The sequence below is a fragment of the Labeo rohita genome, chromosome 1 (genome assembly GCF_022985175.1).
Source record: "Labeo rohita strain BAU-BD-2019 chromosome 1, IGBB_LRoh.1.0, whole genome shotgun sequence".
In the NCBI taxonomy this organism is placed as follows: domain Eukaryota; kingdom Metazoa; phylum Chordata; class Actinopteri; order Cypriniformes; family Cyprinidae; genus Labeo; species Labeo rohita.
The window spans coordinates 6,861,925-6,883,078 of record NC_066869.1 but is presented as its reverse complement, the minus strand read 5'-3'; the positions used below and the strand labels follow the sequence as shown (position 1 = coordinate 6,883,078).

At 36.4% G+C, this 21,154-nt stretch overlaps 2 protein-coding genes across 3 annotated transcripts in view; both read left to right on the top strand.

Moving 5' to 3' along the window:
• The window catches only part of LOC127170874 (NACHT, LRR and PYD domains-containing protein 3), a 752,597-nt gene that overhangs the window by 720,004 nt on the left and 11,439 nt on the right, over positions 1-21,154 (top strand). The gene's annotated exons all lie outside the window — the stretch shown is intronic.
• LOC127170890 (glutathione hydrolase 1 proenzyme-like) lies at positions 1,633-21,080 on the top strand. 2 transcript variants are annotated; one of them, XM_051119209.1, is made up of 14 exons: positions 1,633-2,053; positions 7,074-7,130; positions 7,280-7,396; positions 7,522-7,652; positions 8,349-8,438; positions 8,633-8,822; positions 17,338-17,501; positions 17,592-17,741; positions 18,096-18,232; positions 18,814-19,001; positions 19,636-19,751; positions 19,872-19,984; positions 20,190-20,297; positions 20,419-21,080. In XM_051119209.1, the coding sequence occupies exons 2-14, from the start codon at positions 7,105-7,107 to the stop codon at positions 20,629-20,631; spliced, it is 1,743 nt and encodes a 580-aa protein (XP_050975166.1). In that variant the 5' UTR covers positions 1,633-2,053; positions 7,074-7,104; the 3' UTR covers positions 20,632-21,080. The 2 variants fall into 2 exon arrangements, with proteins under 2 accessions (XP_050975166.1, XP_050975157.1); XM_051119200.1 differs by having other exon boundaries at positions 1,636-2,053; positions 7,274-7,396.

Below are 21,154 nucleotides of genomic sequence, written 5' to 3'. Positions count from 1 at the left end.
CGAAAATCCATAACTTTTTGTCAGCAAGGTCTGAAGATGATCTGAGTCAAATTTGGTGAAAATCAGACTAACGGTCTAGGAGGAGTTCGAAAAAGTAGGTTTTCAATATTAATTAAAATGGCGGACAGGATGTTTGGCCAATATTGGAATAATGGGTATCAATGTTTTTGGCTTGACCCAAGGAATCTATTGAGATCACTTTCATTACAACAGGCTAATGTAAGCTGAAGTTATTAGCATTTTTGTAAATTTCTTTATAACTTTTGACCACAAGGTGGCGCTGGCCCAAAAATTTTTATGTACATTCAGGGCATGGTGCCGAACATTTTTGTAATTAATGTCGAAACGATACGCTAATCTGTTCTCAAGATACAGCATTTTAAAGCTAAATTCAAAATGGCCGACACCCAAAATGGCTGACATGGGAAAATTGGATATGGTTCGACTCGGTATGACACACCGAATCTAAAGAGACCAGTTTTGTGATTTTTGGACAAATCATTCAGACGTTATAAAGAAAAATAGCCATTTTTCGTATCTCCTGACCACTAGGGGGCACTGGACCGAAACACTGCAGTTAGCCTCAGGTCATGCTTGTTATAACACACACCAAGTTTGGTGTCAATATGCCAAACTGTTACGGAGATATAGCCTCACATTGATTTTTGCTAGCTTTTCGTAGAATTCTTTCGCGTGTTATTCGTGAACGGCTGGACGAATCGACTTGAATTCCATAACTTTTTGCCAGCGTGGTCTGAAGATGATCTGGATCAATTTTTGTGACAATCGGTGCAACGGCCTAGGACGAGTTCGAAAAAGTAGGTTTTACGAACAATTGAGAATAGCGAAAAAACTAAACCTTACGATTTTTGAATTTTGGACTTCATTCGACTCGGCATGAGCCAAGGATTCAGAGAAAAAAAGAATTTTGATTCTGTGCCTTACGGTTCAAAAGTTATTAGCATAAATCTTTTGAAAGTTTGGACAAGTGGTGGCGCTAGAGAGTTTGAGTTAGAGACTCCAAACTTGCTATGGTTAATGTTGGGACTGTCCTCTATCAGTGTGCAAAATTATACAACTTTCCTGCAAGCGGTTCTATGGGCTGCCATAGACTTGCGGCGGAAGAAGAAGAATACGCTAAGGGATACAATAGGTGCCACCGCACCTTCGGTGCTTGGCCCCTAATAATGTCAATCTTTGCATTTTGACTTCCATCATCACAGTTAAAAAGGGATTTTATTTTATGGAATAATACCCTTTAAAAATGTATTTGTCTTCAATTTAACTCTGAGTTGCAAGGTGTCAGGTCTGATGATAAAGTCCAAGCACGTGCGACTGGACTTTTCAAGTGTTGTTATGGAAATGGCAGACGAGAGACGTAACAGTGACGTTCGCAAACTGGTTCTGAAGAATGTCCTTCACATGTCCGCCAGCGAACGTCAAAAAGAGGACCAAATGCGGACGTAAGTGAACGGCCTCAGAACGTCCGTCAGCGGACGTTTCAAAGCGAACCAAATCCGGACGTCCTCAAAACGTAGTGAACGTTACAAAACGGACGTATTGCTGACCTAATATGACGTGCCCTGTTTGCTGGGGAGTAATCTCAGGAGTCTCCACCTATATATAGCACATATAAAATGAGCTACACCGGAAATTCACGAGCAGGCTTATCATTATGCGGAAATTCTAAAGAACGCTCCGTGCATATGGTCACCTAGATTATTACAGCGCATTGAAAATGTGCATAACCGGAAATAACTGAGCCGAAAGATTTCAAAACGGGCGTTACGAGGCTCAGTGCAAGTAGGAGGAACAGTGAGAGAGCGGTTCGAACGAACGGGAATCGATTGTGAAAGTAATAAACTCAAAATACTGATATTCATATTAATGACACGGCTGGTTCAGTCGACAGAAATACTGGACACACATATAATAACTGCCGAAATACTTGCCGGTCAGTCTGAGCGCTCATGGTACGCAAAGTGCCTACAGCCGAACACCTGCAGGCGCCACTGACTCAACGGCTCCTTTTTCAGCGACTACTCTGACTACGGTAATATGATTTCTTATTAATTCCATCATTTAATTATTTTTGTAACTATTTGGAAAGTAGACTCTGAAACCAGAACAAAATGAAAACTTTAAAACAACAACAAAAAAATTGTTTTAAATCCCTGAGAGAAACAGACCAGAGTTATACAACAAGAGAGGGTCAAAAGAGAAATAGAGCTTGCATATTGCAACGGATGCACTTTTACAGAAATTAAAGGGATATATTATGGAGATAAAATAATGCCATAAAGATTTGCATGTGAAGAGTAAGCGTTGTGCAGGTGTACATGTCGAGAGCGCATTATTGTAGCGCGAAAGTAGATGAATACAATGCGCGAGTGCGAATCTCTCCGCTCGCACGTGGATTTTCTTTGCTCTCGCACAAAACCGGACGCGCGCTCGCCCAGAGAGATTGTGCGCACTTAAAACCTGTCTCTCCTCTCTCTCAAAGTGTGCGTGTGCGCGCTCAAACTGTGTCATATGCTCTTGCAAATCTCTCCGTGCTCATTCGCTAGAAAATAATTCTTTTCGCACCGTTTTTCAAAAGTTAGCATTATGCCCTTTATTATTTTTATTTTATTTTATTTTTTTTTATTGTTGTATTTTTGTTTTACACTGGTTATTGTACTTCGTTTTACTACTTTATCTCTTTTATGTATGTACACTGTTAAAAATTGCTGTAAAAAAACGGCCAAATTTTGACAGTAACATGCTGTTTTCCATTAAAACAGTGCATTCTGGGTATTATTTGTCATTTTCGAAAAAGTAGCCTGCTGCTATGTATCGTGAATTAACAGCGTTCAAAATCGACACTCAGAGACTGTGTTTAAAATCAAACTCTACACCCTCATTCACTATTCCCTACATGAGTTTACTAATATAGTCCACCTTACAGAGATAATGAAAACTAATGAGTGACTTCAGACACTGACGAACAGCTGCTGTTAATGAGCAGAATCACTGATTGAAAGAGAAACAAGACAAACACAAGAACTATAGAACTGACTTCAGCCACAGCCTTAGATGAAATCAACTGAACATTTAAACAACTCAACACACAGCTTTACCAACTTCACGCATTTCTAACCAGACTGATTTTATTTCTGTCAGATGTCTATAGAATATCTTATTGAGAATGAACAGATGTTTAGATGATGATGTTTTATTGTTTTGTTTGACGATACCATTGTGGAGATCAGTGTTTGCTTTAATTGAGCTCCTGACTCTTGACATTAAAACATACATATATTTGCTGTAACTGGGTTTTTATGATGCATTAGTTACAGCAATGCTGGTCAGTTGATGTCAGCTATGTCTAGTTGGTCATGAATGTCATGTACTGAGCTGGTTCTGAGTCTTGTGAGACTCATTAAGAGTTTATTTTTTTAGTGTGTGTTTATTTGTTGTTGCTTTTTTTTCCACGAAGTGTGTTACAGCATGAGGTTTTTTGATAATGTGGGAACCAGAAAAGAAGGATTTAATAGTTAAAAAACTACTGTAGCATTTAATAGAGACATGAAGAATCATGGTATGAATCTCAACAATGGTGACAATCGAAAGCTTCATGCTGCAATGCATGCTGGGTATCAGCACACTACAAAACCTCACCCATGACTTGTTCTCACCATTGTTGAGATTCATACCATGATTCTTGATGTGTGTATCTAAAATATACAAAACTTTTTTTTTTTTAAATGAGTGGTCTTTTTTATATCTGCATACCCAGTTTTTTATATCAATATTCAAAAAAAGAAAACACACTGGATAAAATCTGCGTTATTACCAAACCATAAACAATTCCAGATTTCTTTGTAGTCATTAATATATATATATATATATATATATATATATATTTTTGTCATAACAAGCATGTTATAAACATACACAATTACAACAACTAAACTAAAATTAACCTTAAAATGTCACGGTTCAACAGCCCAACTAAAGTAAACACTGATCTCCACCGTGGTAGTGAAAAAAAAAAAAAAAAAAAAAAAAAACCTAAACCTCTGCAACTCTCTTCTGTAGACGTCTGACAGAAATAAAGTCAGTGTGGTAATAATTGAAGCTGCTAATGCTGTTTTAGGAGTTTAATCAGATCTTGAGAGATTTAATGTCTTCTTTTATTTCAGTTGATGTCATCTAAGGCTGTGGCTGAAGTCAGTTGTTCTTGTATTATTCTTTCATTCAGCAATTTTGTTTGTTAACAGCTGGTGTTCATCACTAATGCTCAATCAGAACGTGATCAATCATATAATTATCTCATTAACTTCAGCACTAATTCAGTATTACTCAAACACTCTGTAGTGTTGACACATTATAAGTGTTCATTTAAAACTGAGGATTTTGCTGTGGGTTTTAAAGGGTTAAAGATGTATGATGAAAAAAAACAGCATGAAATGTAATTTAACAATAATAAACTGTAATTAATTTACGGCAACACACTGTAGAAAAACAGTAACATGCTGGCAACCGAGCTGCCAGTTGATTACTGTTAATTCAAGAAAAAACAGTAATATACTGTAAAACATAACAGTCAGATTTACCGAGCAAATCAAGTTATTTTCACTAAAATATTAGTGAATGTTCATAGAAAAACAATTATGCAAAGTCATTAACTGGTAAGGAGAGTAAATATTTGATTGTGTCTAACTGATGTGTTTTTGTACAAGAGAGATCTGTCAGTTTAATTTAGTTTTGTGGGTCACCATTGTGCTGGAGAGTAGAGCTTGTGCTTCAGGCAATGATGAGCCACAAGTATTGATGTTTTGCTGCTTTATTTAAAGACAGAAATTGTGGAATTGCTGATATAGTGACAATCTATAAAGATTTGAATAAAAGTCGATTGCTTCTTTATTACACTTTAAGTGTTTGTGGGTTTATTTTAAGAAATATTGTTCTTAGTGGACTCAAATTAAATAAGTTCACTGTACTAACAACATATAAACAATAGTTTTTTTTAAAACTCAAATGGTTTGAAGCAATCGGTTTCCAAAATAAAATGAGTTACCACATGGTATAATAACGGTAACATACTGTAAAAATGAAGAGCTGTAAATTAACGGTAGAGAGCTTTAAAATAACAGTATAATGCTGGCAACCACAGCTGCCAGTAAATTACTGTTATTTTACAGTGCAATTTTTTACAGTGAATCGAAGATGGATCTTTAATAATTTCTATAGTGTAATAATATTTAGCAATGTTAATCGAATGACCATTAGAAATTGGGTGATTTGATGATGTTTATAAATAACCTCTGTTCAACTGGTTGGTCAAACCTCTTTGAGCGATTTATCTAAAAGCAACGTATCATAGCCTGTGGCTCTAAAGACTTCATATAAAAGATCACTGTTATGTCATATGTCAGATTTATGAAAATAATTGCAATAAACTCTCAGTTGGTATGCTGGCAATTCTAAGTAACAATTCCTATCAAATCAACATCAAATGCAAAAATAGATGTAAATGATGAAAGATATCATCAATAAATGCTCTGATAGAATCACTTTTTGGACATTTATTGTTTTTTTTTTTTTTTTTTTAAACCAGTGTTTGTTTTATATATATTAACCCAAGTACATATGACCACATGAACTTTAAGAATCGTACTTTTTTGTTTGTTTGTTTCGATAAATCGCTCAGAGGGGTTTGACCAAACAAATTAGGTTATTTACAAATCATGCAAGCACCCGTTTCCTAGCCATTTCATATTTGTTTAATATGACTACATATTATTAAATTGTAAAGAAACTACAGATCAACCTTTGATTGTGGAAAGAATTCCAGGTTCATTTACCTATAGCCAATACGATCACAAATAGAGTTTTTATCTCTTATAGTCGTAGAAAAATCCGATTGGTTGATAACTTTTGACAACGTTTAAAATAATATATAATATTTTCTAGCGCATGAACACGGAGAGATTTGCGCGCACACACACGCACACTTAGAGAGAGAGGAGAGACACGTTTTAAGTGCGTGCAATCTCTCTTGGGGAGAGCAGCGTGAATCTTGAGAGCTTGCGTCCGGTTTTGTGACATTTGTCATTAAAATAACGCCATATGCAAGCGTACATTAAATTTGCATGCACAAGAAAAGATTTGTAAAGGTGCAAATCGAAATTCAAGTGTAAGGGAAAAAAGATCTGGATCCCGCCTTCCCCCTCACGCTTGCAAAACTCAAGTGAGTGAGAGAATCGTGCCAGAAGTGTAAGCGCAAGTATGAGAAAGACGGAACTGTACATATCGGGTTATTTCGGAAGCTTTTATCCTTCGCACACAACAAGTCGTTTTTACATTTGCAACAGTTTATTTTTACGCACACAGATTAGTTTTACGATATTAATCCATTTTGCAGTTCTTGACACAGGTCGTTTCGCTTGCAAAACGCTGTTTACAGGATTACAATGCATTTGGCCGTATTTTGGCGAAATTTATTGAAATTTATTTTGCGTTAGCATGAAACTGCAGTTTCATAAGACATGAATTACGCTTGCAAAAAAGTAAAAGGCTGCAAATCTATTTTTCCATACACTTGAATCTCGATTTGCACCTTTACAAATCTTTTCTTGCGCATGCAAATTTAATGTACGCTTGCAATACACTTGCACAACGCTTACTCTTCACATGCAAATCTTTATGGCATTATTTTATCTCCATAATATATGAAATAAAACTTACTATCATTTACTCCTCCTCGTGTTGTTACAAATTCATATGATCTTTTTCTTCTGTGGAACTAATGTATTAACTAACATGAACAAACAAGGAACAATACAATTATTACAGTGTTTATTAATCTTTGTTCATGTTAGTTAATGAAAATACTGTCGTTCATCGTTAGTTCATGTTAATTCACAGTACATTAATGTTAACAAACTCAACTTTTGATTTTAATAATGCATTTGTAAATGTTGAAATTAACATGAATTAAAGATTAATAAATGCTGTAGACATATTGTTCATTCTTAGTTCATGTTAACTAATCAACCTCATTATAATGTGTTACTTTTTTAATACAGTTTATTCAAACTGGGGGACAGGGGCTTTTCTATGATGGATTGTCTGACCTGTAAAAGGTGATGAAGTGCACATCCACACACTGTTCATAGTATAAGGAAGACATATGCATGTCTAACCACAGAAAATAATTAAAATGAAACCACAGAACATTTGAATTCTGTTTGTGTGATGAATAAATATCAAATACCTTAAAATCTAGTTTCAGATGTCTGGTGATCAGTGCTCTAATACTGATAGGAAGAATCCGTCCAATACAATCTGATAATTGCTATGCTAAAGCAGCAGTGGCATCTGATGACAGCAATTGCTCTGAGATTGGGAGGTACAAATAACCACATTTATGTTTCTGGGAGAGATTTCTTGCCTGAGCAATGGGAAATTTGCAACCCTAGAGTTTGGAGTCATTGTTCTTCACCAAATTTAACACAGATCTTTTTGTATTTACAGGGACATATTGAAGCGCAACGGTTCAGCAGTAGATGCTGCTATCGCCGCTCTGCTGTGTGTGAGTCTGGTTAATGCCCAAAGTATGGGCATTGGAGGAGGAGGGGTTTTCACCATATGGGATGCATCAACAGGTGAGATTTAACCTGACTCCCACAACTATCTATCACAATGGCAACAGTTCAAGAAAAAAAAAAATAAATAAATCAAACCTCTTATGAGTGCTCATATTTAAAAAAAAATCACACCTGGGAACTGATGCATAGTATATTATTATTATTATTATTATAATTATTATTATTATTAGCAATTCTGCAGATACAATTCAAGCAAATCAACTTATAATTCCTTATTCAAGTAGTTATCATATTGATAATTCTGATAATTCCTGAAACACTCTTACTTGGGAACAAATGTGTTTTTTTTTTTTTTTTTTTTTTTAAATCAGCAAACCAGACATGTATGTGTTTTCACCCAAAAGTTTTCTGGATCAACATCTTTACTAGTTCTGGAACAACATTTCCTTTAATCAACCGGATTTTAGTCAATCCTTGCCTGTGTGGGGGAAGGAAATGCGTGTAATTATATGTATTTTTTTCAATACGAAATAACCAGTTAAATAAAGGCGTTTTATTTATTTGAATCTGAAGCGCGACTATTGTTTTTTGGAACACAAATATATGGTTGCTCTCTTGAAGCTGCACACACATCTTGGTATTAAGATCTAAAGTTATATTCTTAAATTCTTCAGTGTCCTACTTGGGCAAATCACTGCAACTCTGAGCCACCTTTTTTGCACTAAAATAAAAATTTCATGTTTTCACCTTCAGGAAAGGTGGAGACAATTAATGCAAGAGAAACTGCTCCAATGGGTGCTTCAGAGAACATGTTCGGCAAAGACCCAGAGAAAGCAAAACCAGGTAAACCACCATAAATCTGCATGTCTCCAAATCCAGACTCCATGATGGTTTCACAGCTAGCAGATTTAGTGAGAACACTAGTCCACACAAAAGTTGTTTATCATTAAACAGTAAGTGAATCTACCTGATGGTTTCTTGCTACTTTGACCGTTGCATGACTTGGCCACTCCTCTATGTTTTGTCATGAATGGCAGGGTTGTTCATAGCTGTACCAGGAGAACTGCGTGGTTATGAGCTGGCGCACAAAAGACACGGGAGACTGCAATGGAAGGAGCTGTTTGAGCCCAGTATAAAGCTGGCACGAGAGGGATTTAAGATTGACAAGCCCTTGGCCAAAGCCATCAATGAGACTAGTGACACAATTCTGACTAATGCAGCATTGTGGTAAGAATAGTCATTTGTGAACTAATTTTTAAACAGTAAAAAAAAGCACACTTTCTCATGAACTCTATAATAGCTCTCATTGGCTACACTCAAAAAAAGAACTCATTGGATGAACTCAATTTAATTAAGGGCAGGATTTCCATCCAATAAATATGTGTAACCCAAACTCATAAAAATTAAATTCATGCAATGAAATGTAATTGAGTTGGGCCAACTCAATTTGATCAAATATAGTTTAAATGAAATGAAGTGATTTTTTTATGCTCAAACTAAAACATTTAACTGGAAAACAAATAACTAGGCAGAAATTTTCTACACTCAAAAAATTATACATTTGATGTACTTAACTTTAGACATTAGCCATAAGATGGCTTTCCATGGCATACCCAAAGTAGTTGTTTATTTTATTATTAAAACAACTTTAACTCATGTTAGCAGGTCCTCAACCCAAGCTCATGCTCTACACTTTACCACAGTGGTAACCCCCAAAAACATTAACTCTCCATAAACTGTTTTAAATACAAACATTAAAGAACATTAAACATTAACAAGTCTCCCAATTGTATAGTCTTAATTAAAAAAATGCATAAAATAACATTTTATTTCAACATTTACTCTCTTTGTACAAAGCATGCAAAGCATGATGGGAAGGGGCCTATTTAACTGAAACATGTTCTTTCAAAATGAAAATATTGAGTTGTACCAAAACGCAACTGTTTAAAGCAGTTTAACACAATACAATTGTATAAATGGGAAACCTAACACAATGGTGTTAAATGAAAAGGATTTTTTAAAATAATCTGAACAGTGTTCAAGAATCATTTTTATGAGTGTATGCTTAAAAGGGCCTCTGCTTGTGTGCATAAAAAGAGGGGAGCTTGCTGCAAAAATACCACCAAAAATGAATAAAAATTACCCAAATATACAAGATATGGTGCAAAAAAATGTGTCCGTATATGTTCTTGTTTTTATTATATATACCACAAGATTTTCCCAAATAGCAGCATGTTTGTAAATGTGATTTTATACATCTCAATTAGTTGACTTTGAAAATGTTATCAATATTGACTGTTTTTGCCAAGCTTTGCCATCTTGCCAATGCAAATTGCTCTAAACAGTAGGGATGTGACTAGATCTCCTGAGAGATGTGTCTGGTGATCATATACTCACAAAACATTTAACAGTGTTTATATTAGAGCTGCACGATTAACCCTTAAAAGATCGAGATCTCAATTCAAACACCCACGCGATCTTATTCCTAAATGACAATGATTTAGCTGTGTCTATTAGGACTGTTTGACGTCGCGAGTGTCAGTGGAGTGTGAGAAGCACGTTTTGTCGCTGCCCATGTTAATGAATCAGAGGATCGGCCATCATTACGCTTCCGATCCGATGTAGTGATGGGTCGTTCTTGAACGGTTCGTTCATTTTGAACGAATCTTTAATGTGACTCGGAACGAACGAGTCGTCTCGGGGAGTGATTCGTTCAGTCACATATGCGCAACACCCTATTAGGACCCGTACTGGAATTAGTTCACCTGTTTGGAGTCTTCGGGTTTTTAGAGTCGTTCGTTCACCTTATGGGGCTGTCACGTGATGAACGAACGACTCGAACCCGAAGACTCGAGAGATGAACTAATCAATTCTCTTTCCGGCTCATACTGCATTAGTTAAGCTTTTTGGGCTGTCACGTGATGAATGAAAGACTCAAACCCGAAAACTTGTCAGATAAGAGGTGAGGTGAGCTAATCATAGACTAAAGACCCAGGTAAACAATGAATTAATCTTTTCTGTTTCTTATAGCATTATAGTTTTGTCTTGTTTGTAGTATGATCAACGTTTGTGTAAGCAGATGTGTTAGGGAGGTAACACGTAACATTTTTATTATATTTTGCTAAAATGAACGAAATGACTGGAAACAAGATACGTTCATTTTGCTGAATGAGACTCAAAGGTCCGAACTTCCATCACTATTCCGATGTGAACGCTGTCACTCACTGATATGGGCGGCGACCAAACTCGCGCTGCTCACGCTCCACTGAAGCTTGTAAAACAGGTGTTAAAGACATTCAAATCTGCAGTTATGCTGCTGCTGCTGATCCAGAAAGAGCAACACAAACAGTCTTTTCAACCACATTATAATTATTATTTCTGTGTTACAGACATTTAAATAACAGAAGTACTGGGATAAGTTTATACTGAAGATTGACCTTAAATCCATCAATAAGGTTTTTAAGCAAGTTAATGTAACTAAGGCCACAGGTCCAGATGGCATTTCTCCTTTTTTTTTAAGAACTTGCGCAGATGAACTGACATCAGCTTGGGGCCCTATTTTCCAGAGGTCATTATACTCTCACACTGTACCAGTTTTATGGAAGAAGGCGATTATCACTCCTGTTCCTAAAAAATCTTGTCCACAGGAGAATAATGATTTTAGACCTATTGCCTTGACCTCTGTTGTAATGAAGTGCATGGAAAAGCTCATTATGAGCCAATTAATAAAGGAAGTAGGTTCACAGTTGGATCCCTACCAGTTTGCCTATAAACATCAGAGAGGCACTGATGATGCAATCAACAGTTTAGTGCACCTAGTGACTAAACATCTTGAGAATCCTATGGTATATGCTAGACTGTTGTTTGTAGACTTTAGTTCAGCCTTTAATACCTTACAGCCTCATATTCTCTTGAAAACAATGCAGCGGATGAACGTCAATCCCCTTATTATTAAGTGGCTCCATTCATTTCTGACCAATCGTAGTCAGCAGGTCAGGGTGAATAAGACGTTGTCTGAATCTACGACTATTAGCACTGGTGCCCCACAGGGGTGTGTCAGTTCTCCAGTCCTGTTTACATTATATACTAACCAATGTACATGCAGTACTGGTAATAATTATATGATTAAGTTTTCTGATGACACAGCTATTTTAGGTCTCATATCCGGAACATCAGATGTCGCTATTTATAAAGATGAGGTTCAGAATTTTGTCCAGTGGTGTGATACACATTTTCTTAGCATCAATACGAAGAAAACAGTGGAGATTATTTTTGACCCTAAATCCATTGGAGATCACTTACCATTGGTCATCAGTGGTCAGAATATAGGCCAGGTAGATTCTTATAAATATCTGGGCATTCACATTGATAATAAACTGACATGGAGTGCTCAGGTGGAAAATGTCTGTATTAGGGTCCAACAGCGACTGTATTTTCTTCGCAGGTTGAGGGTCTTTGGTGTTAACCAGAAGGTGTTGCTTCTCTTTTATCACACTGTAATCGAGAGCATTCTCCGATATGGTATTTTAGCCTGGTTTGGCAATCTTAGTGTACATCTAAAAGCCAAAATCACACGGTTAATGCAGAGAGCCATGGAAATAATGGGAGTTAAGCAGCATCCTGCACTCCAGGCTCTTTTTGAGGAAACTGTTATTAGACAGGCTCAAAAAATTGTCTCAGATCCCACTCATGTCTATGAACAAAGCACGACGTATTGCGCCACTGACGTCACCGTCCGTGCTTCCAGGTCAGAGAGCAACTGTCCATCAAAAGCTCATTAGCCAATCAGAGTAGATCGCTGTTAAGCCCGCCCCCACGAGAGGTTTGTGCCAAAACAGCAAACGAAAATTTGCGAAGCATAAGCGAAAGCTGTGGCAACGCATTCAGAATCCATGATTCGCGAAAACAATTCTTTGAAAATCATTAACAAAGAATGAAGCATATTTGAAGAGCATGTTAAATTCGTGCGACTGAGTTCATTTTTTCATTTTCATTGTGTTTTTATTCTTTTGCAGTGGCATATTTTTGATCGTTTCTTGGAAAGTTACGTTCAGTTTTATAAAGTTACGTTCATTCTTATTGGCACAAAAATAATCCCATAGAATCCCAGTTGTTTTTAATAAATTGGAGACCATGATTCTCTCACAATTCCGGAGAAAAAAAGATTAGAAAACTAAACAAAATAACGTATTTTACTAGTGGTTCTGACAAAATGTTCATTGCTTAAGTCTTTTAAAAACATATATTCATTTAAACAAAAACTATTGGAAAGCTATTGTTTAACTATTGGAATCTCCTGAATGAATGATTCAATGACATACTTTTTTTAAAACGGGCAGTTGTCGCCACCTCCTGGCAGAAGAGGATAAGCGTTACAATGCATACACGTGGTTAAGATACTTTCGTTTTAATCGCTACTGTAGACAGTTAAGTGTTTATACCCAAACTATAAGATAAGATAAGATAAACTTTATTGTCCCGAAGGAAATTCGTATTGGACACACACAGAACATTATAATCTGCTGTTTCATACAAAGAACATATTACATTCGTGTGATACATACATACAGTGACCCATCACTAACCTCACTATATATAGTGAGCAACTAAATTGCACCCTACCCATTATCAACACACCTTTGTTCAAAAAAAAAAATTAGTGTTGTTGACCTCTGGCTAACTTATCATTTAATAATTTAATGGACAGTGGGACAAATGATTGCTTAAAAAAAACAAGGAAAAAAAATTAGTGTTGTTGACTCAGAGTTGAGGACATGAGTGGGATCTGAGACAATTTTTTGAGCCTGTCTAATAACAGTTTCCTCAAAAAGAGCCTGGAGTGCGGGATGCTGCTTAACTCCCATTATTTCCATGGCTCTCTGCATTAACCGTGTGATTTTGGCTTTTAGATGTACACTAAGATTGCCAAACCAGGCTGAAATACCATATCGGAGAATGCTCTCGATTACAGTGTGATAAAAGAGAAGCAACACCTTCTGGTTAACACCAAAGACCCTCAACCTGCGAAGAAAATACAGTCGCTGTTGGACCCTAATACAGACATTTTCCACCTGAGCACTCCATGTCAGTTTATTATCAATGTGAATGCCCAGATATTTATAAGAATCTACCTGGCCTATATTCTGACAACTGATGACCAATGGTAAGTGATCTCCAATGGATTTAGGGTCAAAAATAATCTCCACTGTTTTCTTCGTATTGATGCTAAGAAAATGTGTATCACACCACTGGACAAAATTCTGAACCTCATCTTTATAAATAGCGACATCTGATGTTCCGGATATGAGACCTAAAATAGCTGTGTCATCAGAAAACTTAATCATATAATTATTACCAGTACTGCATGTACATTGGTTAGTATATAATGTAAACAGGACTGGAGAACTGACACACCCCTGTGGGGCACCAGTGCTAATAGTCGTAGATTCAGACAACGTAGACCTGCTGACTAGATTGGTCAGAAATGAATGGAGCTTAATCACCCTGACCTGCTGATTGTTTTCGAGAATTGGGCAGGTAAATGAATGGAGCCAAACAACAGTCTAATAATAAACGGATTCTCAAGATGTTTATTCTCCTGTGGACAAGATTTTTTATAGGAACAGGATCCGTGAACCTAATTAATTGGCTCATAATGAGCTTTTCCATGCACTTCAAAACTGGTACAGTGTGTGGACAAGATTTTTTAGGAACAGGAGTGATAATGACCTTCCATAAAACTGGTAAAATATAATGACCTCTGGAAAATAGGGCCCCAAGCTGATGTCAGTTCATCTGTGCAAGTTCTTAATAAAAAAAGGAGAAATGCCATCTGGACCTGTGGCCTTAGTTACATTAACTTGCTTAAAAACCTTATTGATGGATTTAAGGTCAATCTTCAGTATAAACTTATCCCAGTACTTCTGTTATTTAAATGTCTGTAACACAGAAATAATAATTATAATGTGGTTGAAAAGACTGTTTGTGTTGCTCTTTCTGGATCAGCAGCAGCAGCATAACTGCAGATTTGAATGTCTTTAACACCTGTTTTACAAGCTTCAGTGGAGCGTGAGCAGCGCGAGTTTGGTCGCCGCCCATATCAGTGAGTGACAGCGTTCACATCGGAATAGTGATGGAAGTTCGGACCTTTGAGTCTCATTCAGCAAAATGAACGTATCTTGTTTCCAGTCATTTCGTTCATTTTAGCAAAATATAATAAAAATGTTACGTGTTACCTCCCTAACACATCTGCTTACACAAACGTTGATCATACTACAAACAAGACAAAACTATAATGCTATAAGAAACAGAAAAGATTAATTCATTGTTTACCTGGGTCTTTAGTCTATGATTAGCTCACCTCACCTCTTATCTGACAAGTTTTCGGGTTTGAGTCTTTCATTCATCACGTGACAGCCCAAAAAGCTTAACTAATGCAGTATGAGCCGGAAAGAGAATTGATTAGTTCATCTCTCGAGTCTTCGGGTTCGAGTCGTTCGTTCATCACGTGACAGCCCCATAAGGTGAACGAACGACTCTAAAAACCCGAAGACTCCAAACAGGTGAACTAATTCCAGTACGGGTCCTAATAGGGTGTTGCGCATATGTGACTGAACGAATCACTCCCCGAGACGACTCGTTCGTTCCGAGTCACATTAAAGATTCGTTTAAAATGAACGAACCGTTCAAAAACAATATGGGATTATTTTTGTGCCAATAAGAATAAACGTAACTTTATAAAACTGAACGTAACTTTCCAAGAAACGATCAAAAATATGCCACTGCAAAAGAATAAAAACACAATGAAAATGAAAAAATGAACTCAGTCGCACGAATTTAACATGCTCTTCAAATATGCTTCATTCTTTGTTAATGATTTTCAAAGAATCGTTTTCGCGAATCATGGATTCTGAATGCGTTGCCACAGCTTTCGCTTATGCTTCGCAAATTTTCGTTTGCTGTTTTGGCACAAACCTCTCGTGGGGGCGGGCTTAACAGCGATCTACTCTGATTGGCTAATGAGCTTTTGATGGACAGTTGCTCTCTGACCTGGAAGCACGGACGGTGACGTCAGTGGCGCAATACCTCGTGCTTTGTTTACAGAAACTATCAGAACTGTTGCACACTGTACATGAATAAAACTTTTATCGATGTTATTGATTAACGTTACTTTAGCAACACGAACTTACTTCAAGCTGCCCTGAGGGACAAGCTGAGGTGGAAGATGATGCTGCTCCGTGTCTCTCCTGGGAGCTCATCTTTAGAAACTAAGAGACGACCGTAGGTGAAATACTAATAACATTAATACTTAATATAAACAAAGTTCTGATAGTTTGCACACCGCAACAACTTTCCAATATGCGCGCCACTGACGTCACCGTCTGTGCTTCCAGGTCAGAGAGCAACTGTCCATCAAAAGCTCATTAGCCAATCAGAGTAGATCGCTGTTAAGCCCGCCCCCACGAGAGGTTTGTGCCAAAACAGCAAACGAAAATTTGCGAAGCGTAAGCGAAAGCTGTGGCAACGCATGATTCGCGAAAACGATTCTTTGAAAATCATTAACAAAGAATGAAGCATATTTGAAGAGCATGTTAAATTCGTGCGACTGAGTTCATTTTTTCATTTTCATTGTGTTTTTATTCTTTTGCAGTGGCATATTTTTGATCGTTTCTTGGAAAGTTACGTTCAGTTTTATAAAGTTACGTTCATTCTTATTGGCACAAAAATAATCCCATAGTATTCTCAGTTTATCCAAAATCGTAAGCTCTTATTTAAATGTTGTTTATTACTGCATATAATTCATTAAATTGGAAGTTTAATTTCATAAAATTCAAAATGCACCTACAATTTTTTTTTTTTTTTTTTTTTTTTTGTCTTTTTCAGTTAAAAGGCCTTTCCCTATATATTTCATCATTGAGGATTTCTTTAAAAAAAAAAAGTTAAAAATTTTGTCTTGTGTCTCGTCTCGTCTTGTGGGATCAGTGTCTCGTCACACCCCTACTAAACAGTAGAGCCATTGCCTTCTCCAAGTAACAATTTCAGTTTCATTTCTGAATGAATCTGCGTTTGTGAATGAATTGGTCTATAAATGACTCAATGACTCACTCATAATGATAAAGGCTGCATCCAAAATCACATACTTTCTTGAGGAGATTTTTTTTTTGTACAAGTGTAACCCCTCCACCCGGGTATTTTTGCGCCGAGCGGGTCTCGAGTATGGGAGGCGGACGCACTACTTTGCAACCACTGCAAATGTTCTTGATCAGTGGAGTATGAATGTGGCCTCTGCTAATCTGCAGTACATACCAACTGCAAATGTTCTATATAGTATGAATGCAATCTGGACATACCACATTCGCAATGTCGACATTGTCACATGACCTACCGTTATCAGTAGTGTTGTGTCACTGCCATTCCATAAATCCTGTTCCTTGGCCTCATTGCACGATAAAGTGTCCATGGTATGCACACTTCACAATTCAGAATCACACCAGGAGTAGTAGGTCATTCGGTTTTTGCCAACTCTTTTATGAATACTAGGATTTTGGACATACTACTTTTGTCACATACTGTTTTTCACCTACTGTTAGTAGGAAAGTATGTGGTTTCAGTTGCAGTCACTTGCCCTAAATGAATTAGCCATTTTGAATGAATCGTTTGACTAAATGGTTCAATTACTGATTTGCCGCCACCTGTATATAACATAATCTTGCCTCTGCTCTTGTCTTTCTATTTTTTCCAGTGAAGTTTTTTGTGGCTCACACAACAAAACCCTCTTAAAGGAAAAGGACACAATAAGATTTCTCAAACTAGCTGAGACCTATGAGAAGATAGCAGAAGAAGGACCAGATGCCTTTTATGATGGGTCACTGACTCAGGATATACTAGATGATATCAAGGCCGCAGGTTATTTAATGCTTACATTTGGCCCTATTCCTATGAAAGGGGTCATGAGGCTTAACCATGCAAATCTGTCTAAATCTTCTTGTAACACAGGAGGGATCGTAACGCGTGAGGACCTAAAGAATTATAAGCCAGTGCTGAATGAGTCTGCAATAAAGTTCTTTGTGGGGAATTATACATTTTATGCTCCTGATGCTCCATTCGGTGGACCTGTGCTCACTCTCATACTCAACATACTCAAAGGTCAGTGAATGTGCATCTGTGTGTGGATTACAGCTTGATAATTCTAAGGTCAGCATTCTGCAATTACTTCAAATAATTCTCTGTATGATCATCCAACACAGTAGCTCCTGTTACCTTTATATTAGTATAGTTCTATTCAAATTGCCTGTGGTAATTCTCCATCATTTTTTGCAAATCTATGAGTTGGTCCAGACGCTTCATCTATACATCATTTAAGTTTTGAGATCACATCATACAGTCTGAAAAGAACCTGTTGTAAAAGACCAAAAGACTTGTTCTTCTCTTATATAGCAGACACACACAGAGTGACGAGAGTCTGTGTCTTTAATATTATAATGAAACATTTCATTTCAGGTTACAACATCTCAAGCAGCAGTGTGTCCACAACAGAGAATAAGACTTTAACCTATCATCGTATGATAGAGGCTTTCCGCTTCGCTAATGTTCAGAAAGGTAAACTGGGAGACCCACTGTATGAAAACGTCACTGGGGTGAGTTCAGCTCTACCTATGGATTCCCTGGGCCTCCCTGGGATATCTGCAGGCTATTATGGGTTAGTTCACCCACAAATAACAATTCTGGAAACTTTCCCCCCATACTATAGCAGCTCATTGTGACTCTTTCAGGCTCCAAACACATCACAAATGTCCTAGAGATGCCGAAGCAACCCCAGTTTAAGTTCTGACTCAAGATCCTTTGCTATTCCTCTTCGACTAACTCTGATCAATTGATTCCTGTTTATCTACACTGTTCTTCACTGATTGTTATATTATTATTTACTGATAATATCCCCTTCCAAATATTTGACCAAGCATGATGCAAGTGGTGATATGACACAGAAGATCTAAAGGCACTTGCTGCCAAACTGATGCAATAAACATTGAAGATGAATAAACAATTTTCAGTTGTGGGTGAACTTTACCTTTAAGCCAACTCACATCTCAAATTCAGAATTTCTGAATCATCTTAACTTTTGCTACATCTGATCTAACAAATGTAACTAGTGTTACAGCATACATTATTTTCTCATGGCCTTTCACTTTTCCTATATTTTGTCAATATTATTTCTCAGATTGTAAACAATATGACCTCGGACAGCTTTGCGGACATGATCAGGAGTATGATTAACGATAGCTTCAAACAAAACAGCTATGGGCAGGAGGACAGTAATGGTGTACCTGATGATCACGGCACATCTCACCTGTCTGTCATCGCTGAAGATGGGAGTGCAGTGGCCGTCACCAGCAGTATCAATAACTAGTAAGAGAAATATAAAGAGACAAAGAGAGCAGTGTTTTGTAATCTTGGTCTTGCTATAACACACCCAGTTTCAGTGTTTTTCCGTCTGTAATATCAAACGTTTTGCAAGTGGTCAGAGAATCAGCAGAGTCATTGAGTCTCAGGCAATTTCCAACATGTTTGTTATTATCAAAGCCTTCATAGCCGAAAGGGAACAAATACCTCATGCGCCTTTACATTTTGATATTGCTTTTGATATTTTAATTTTTAGTGAGTTACACTTCTACTATATGTCTATGTTCATGCAGTGCTCCTGTTGTTATTTTTGACAAGCATTACTGGAGGTCTGAGAGAAAGTCAGAGGCATTGGTTTAGTCTTTGAGGAAAGCAAAATTTCAGCCAGAGTAGTAAAGTAGATTTGACATCTATCACCAAAATCAAGTTGTTTCAAACCAGGTAGCTGGACCTAGATTTTAGCAATATTTATATTAAACCTTGCTAACAAGAATTACTCTAAAGAGTAAAATGTTTTTTTTTTTTTTTTTTTTTTTGGAAACATGCTATTCCATTTTAAAGAAAATATGTTAATGTACTTTTGGTGTGTATTTTTATGAAGCTCTGTTGCTTTGCTGTTCTTTTTCTTGTATTCTCACAGTTTTGGTTCTAGAGTGATGTCACGCTCGACAGGCATTATATTTAATGACCAAATGAGGGATTTTATTGATCCTGAGCTGATAAGTGGTCTTGGCAAAAACAACAAAATTAAACCAGGTAAGTAAGTAAAGATTGAAAGAAAGAAAGAAAAAAAAAAAGAAAGAAAATGTATTAAAAAAAAAACACCCAATATAAATATAAATGTTCACATGTAAAATACTATTTGTTTTAACAAAGGTAAAAGGCCACTGTCATCAATGTGTCCCACAATCATATTGGACAAACACAGCAAAGTCAAAATGGTGGTCGGAGGTGCAGGTGGAACAAATATCACCACATCAGTTGCTCAGGTAACAAACAAAACTGAAGCCATACATTGACATTTGATTACTCTGGATTATTATTCAGAATTTATTTATTTTTAAATAATCCAGTGGCTAAGGTTATGTGTTTTAAAAAGTAAACTATATATATATATATATATATATATATTTATTTATGCATTTGTCTTTTATCTAAAAACCCTTTTCCACTCTCCTGTGTCTCTTATTCCAGGTGATCCTGAATTATCTGTTTTTTGACTATGACATGCAGAAAGCTCTTGAAGAGCCCAAAGTTCAGATCACAATAAATGAGGCAAATGTAGATGAGCGCTTTGAAAAGGTAAAATTCTTAATCTTGACATCAAATGTTTCTAATTTAAATAAAAAAAAAAAAAAAAAAAAAAAAAAAAAAAAAAGATAATTCTACTAATTTTCTCTGTGTGTTGTATTTCTGAATGCAGAATATAATTGATGGCTTAAAGCTGAAGAATCACACTATATTTCACAATACTGCATTATCAGTGGTTCAGGCAGTTGTACGAGAGGAGGACAAAATCTGTGCTGTATCTGACATCAGAAATTACCAACCAGCATTACTTCTGTCTATCACACAGTTCATAGGACTGTTGCACATTTGCTCTTTATTATTCCAGCTTGTCTATTTTTTGATTTAGCTTACATTGTAAGGAATTGCTTAATTACCAAGTCATGGCAATGCGTTTTCCATTATTTTAACTCAAATAAGTTTAACCACTTTCAACTTAAGTTATACAAAATATATATAAAAAAGTCAGTTTACTATATAAAAAAGTTTTAAAGACTTAAACAGACAATTTGATTTTACAAATTTACAGCATTTTTTAAAAGATTATTATTTTTTTTTACAGTGTATCTATTCTATATCCGCTATTGCTACAGTCTATATTGCTATTGCATTTTGTAAAGTAAATTAATTTGAATGAATACACAAAAAGAAATAAACGAATTTCACTCTTCTAAGCTTTACTGAAAAGAGTTTGATAGCATTGTAAAAGAGTTGTTTCAAATTAATAAAGTATCTTTAAGTAAGTGTCGTTCTGTCAGTATAACATTGGTGAATAAATGCAAAAATTGATGAACACAATGCAGTTTGTCCTTTTCTGTCCTTTTGTTTGGATGGTCTTAATTTCTCTGCATTCTAGCAGTGGTCCAATCACA

What these genes read in the sequence shown, in the direction of transcription:
- LOC127170890 (XM_051119200.1), top strand. Translation starts at nt 7,105, where the DNA reads ATGATGGATTGTCTGACCTGTAAAAG. An exon ending in AATTGCTCTGAGATTGGGAG is followed by an intron (nt 7,397 to 7,521) that starts GTACAAATAACC and finishes TTGTATTTACAG; the next exon opens with GGACATATTGAAGCGCAACG. An exon ending in CATATGGGATGCATCAACAG is followed by an intron (nt 7,653 to 8,348) that starts GTGAGATTTAAC and finishes TTTCACCTTCAG; the next exon opens with GAAAGGTGGAGACAATTAAT.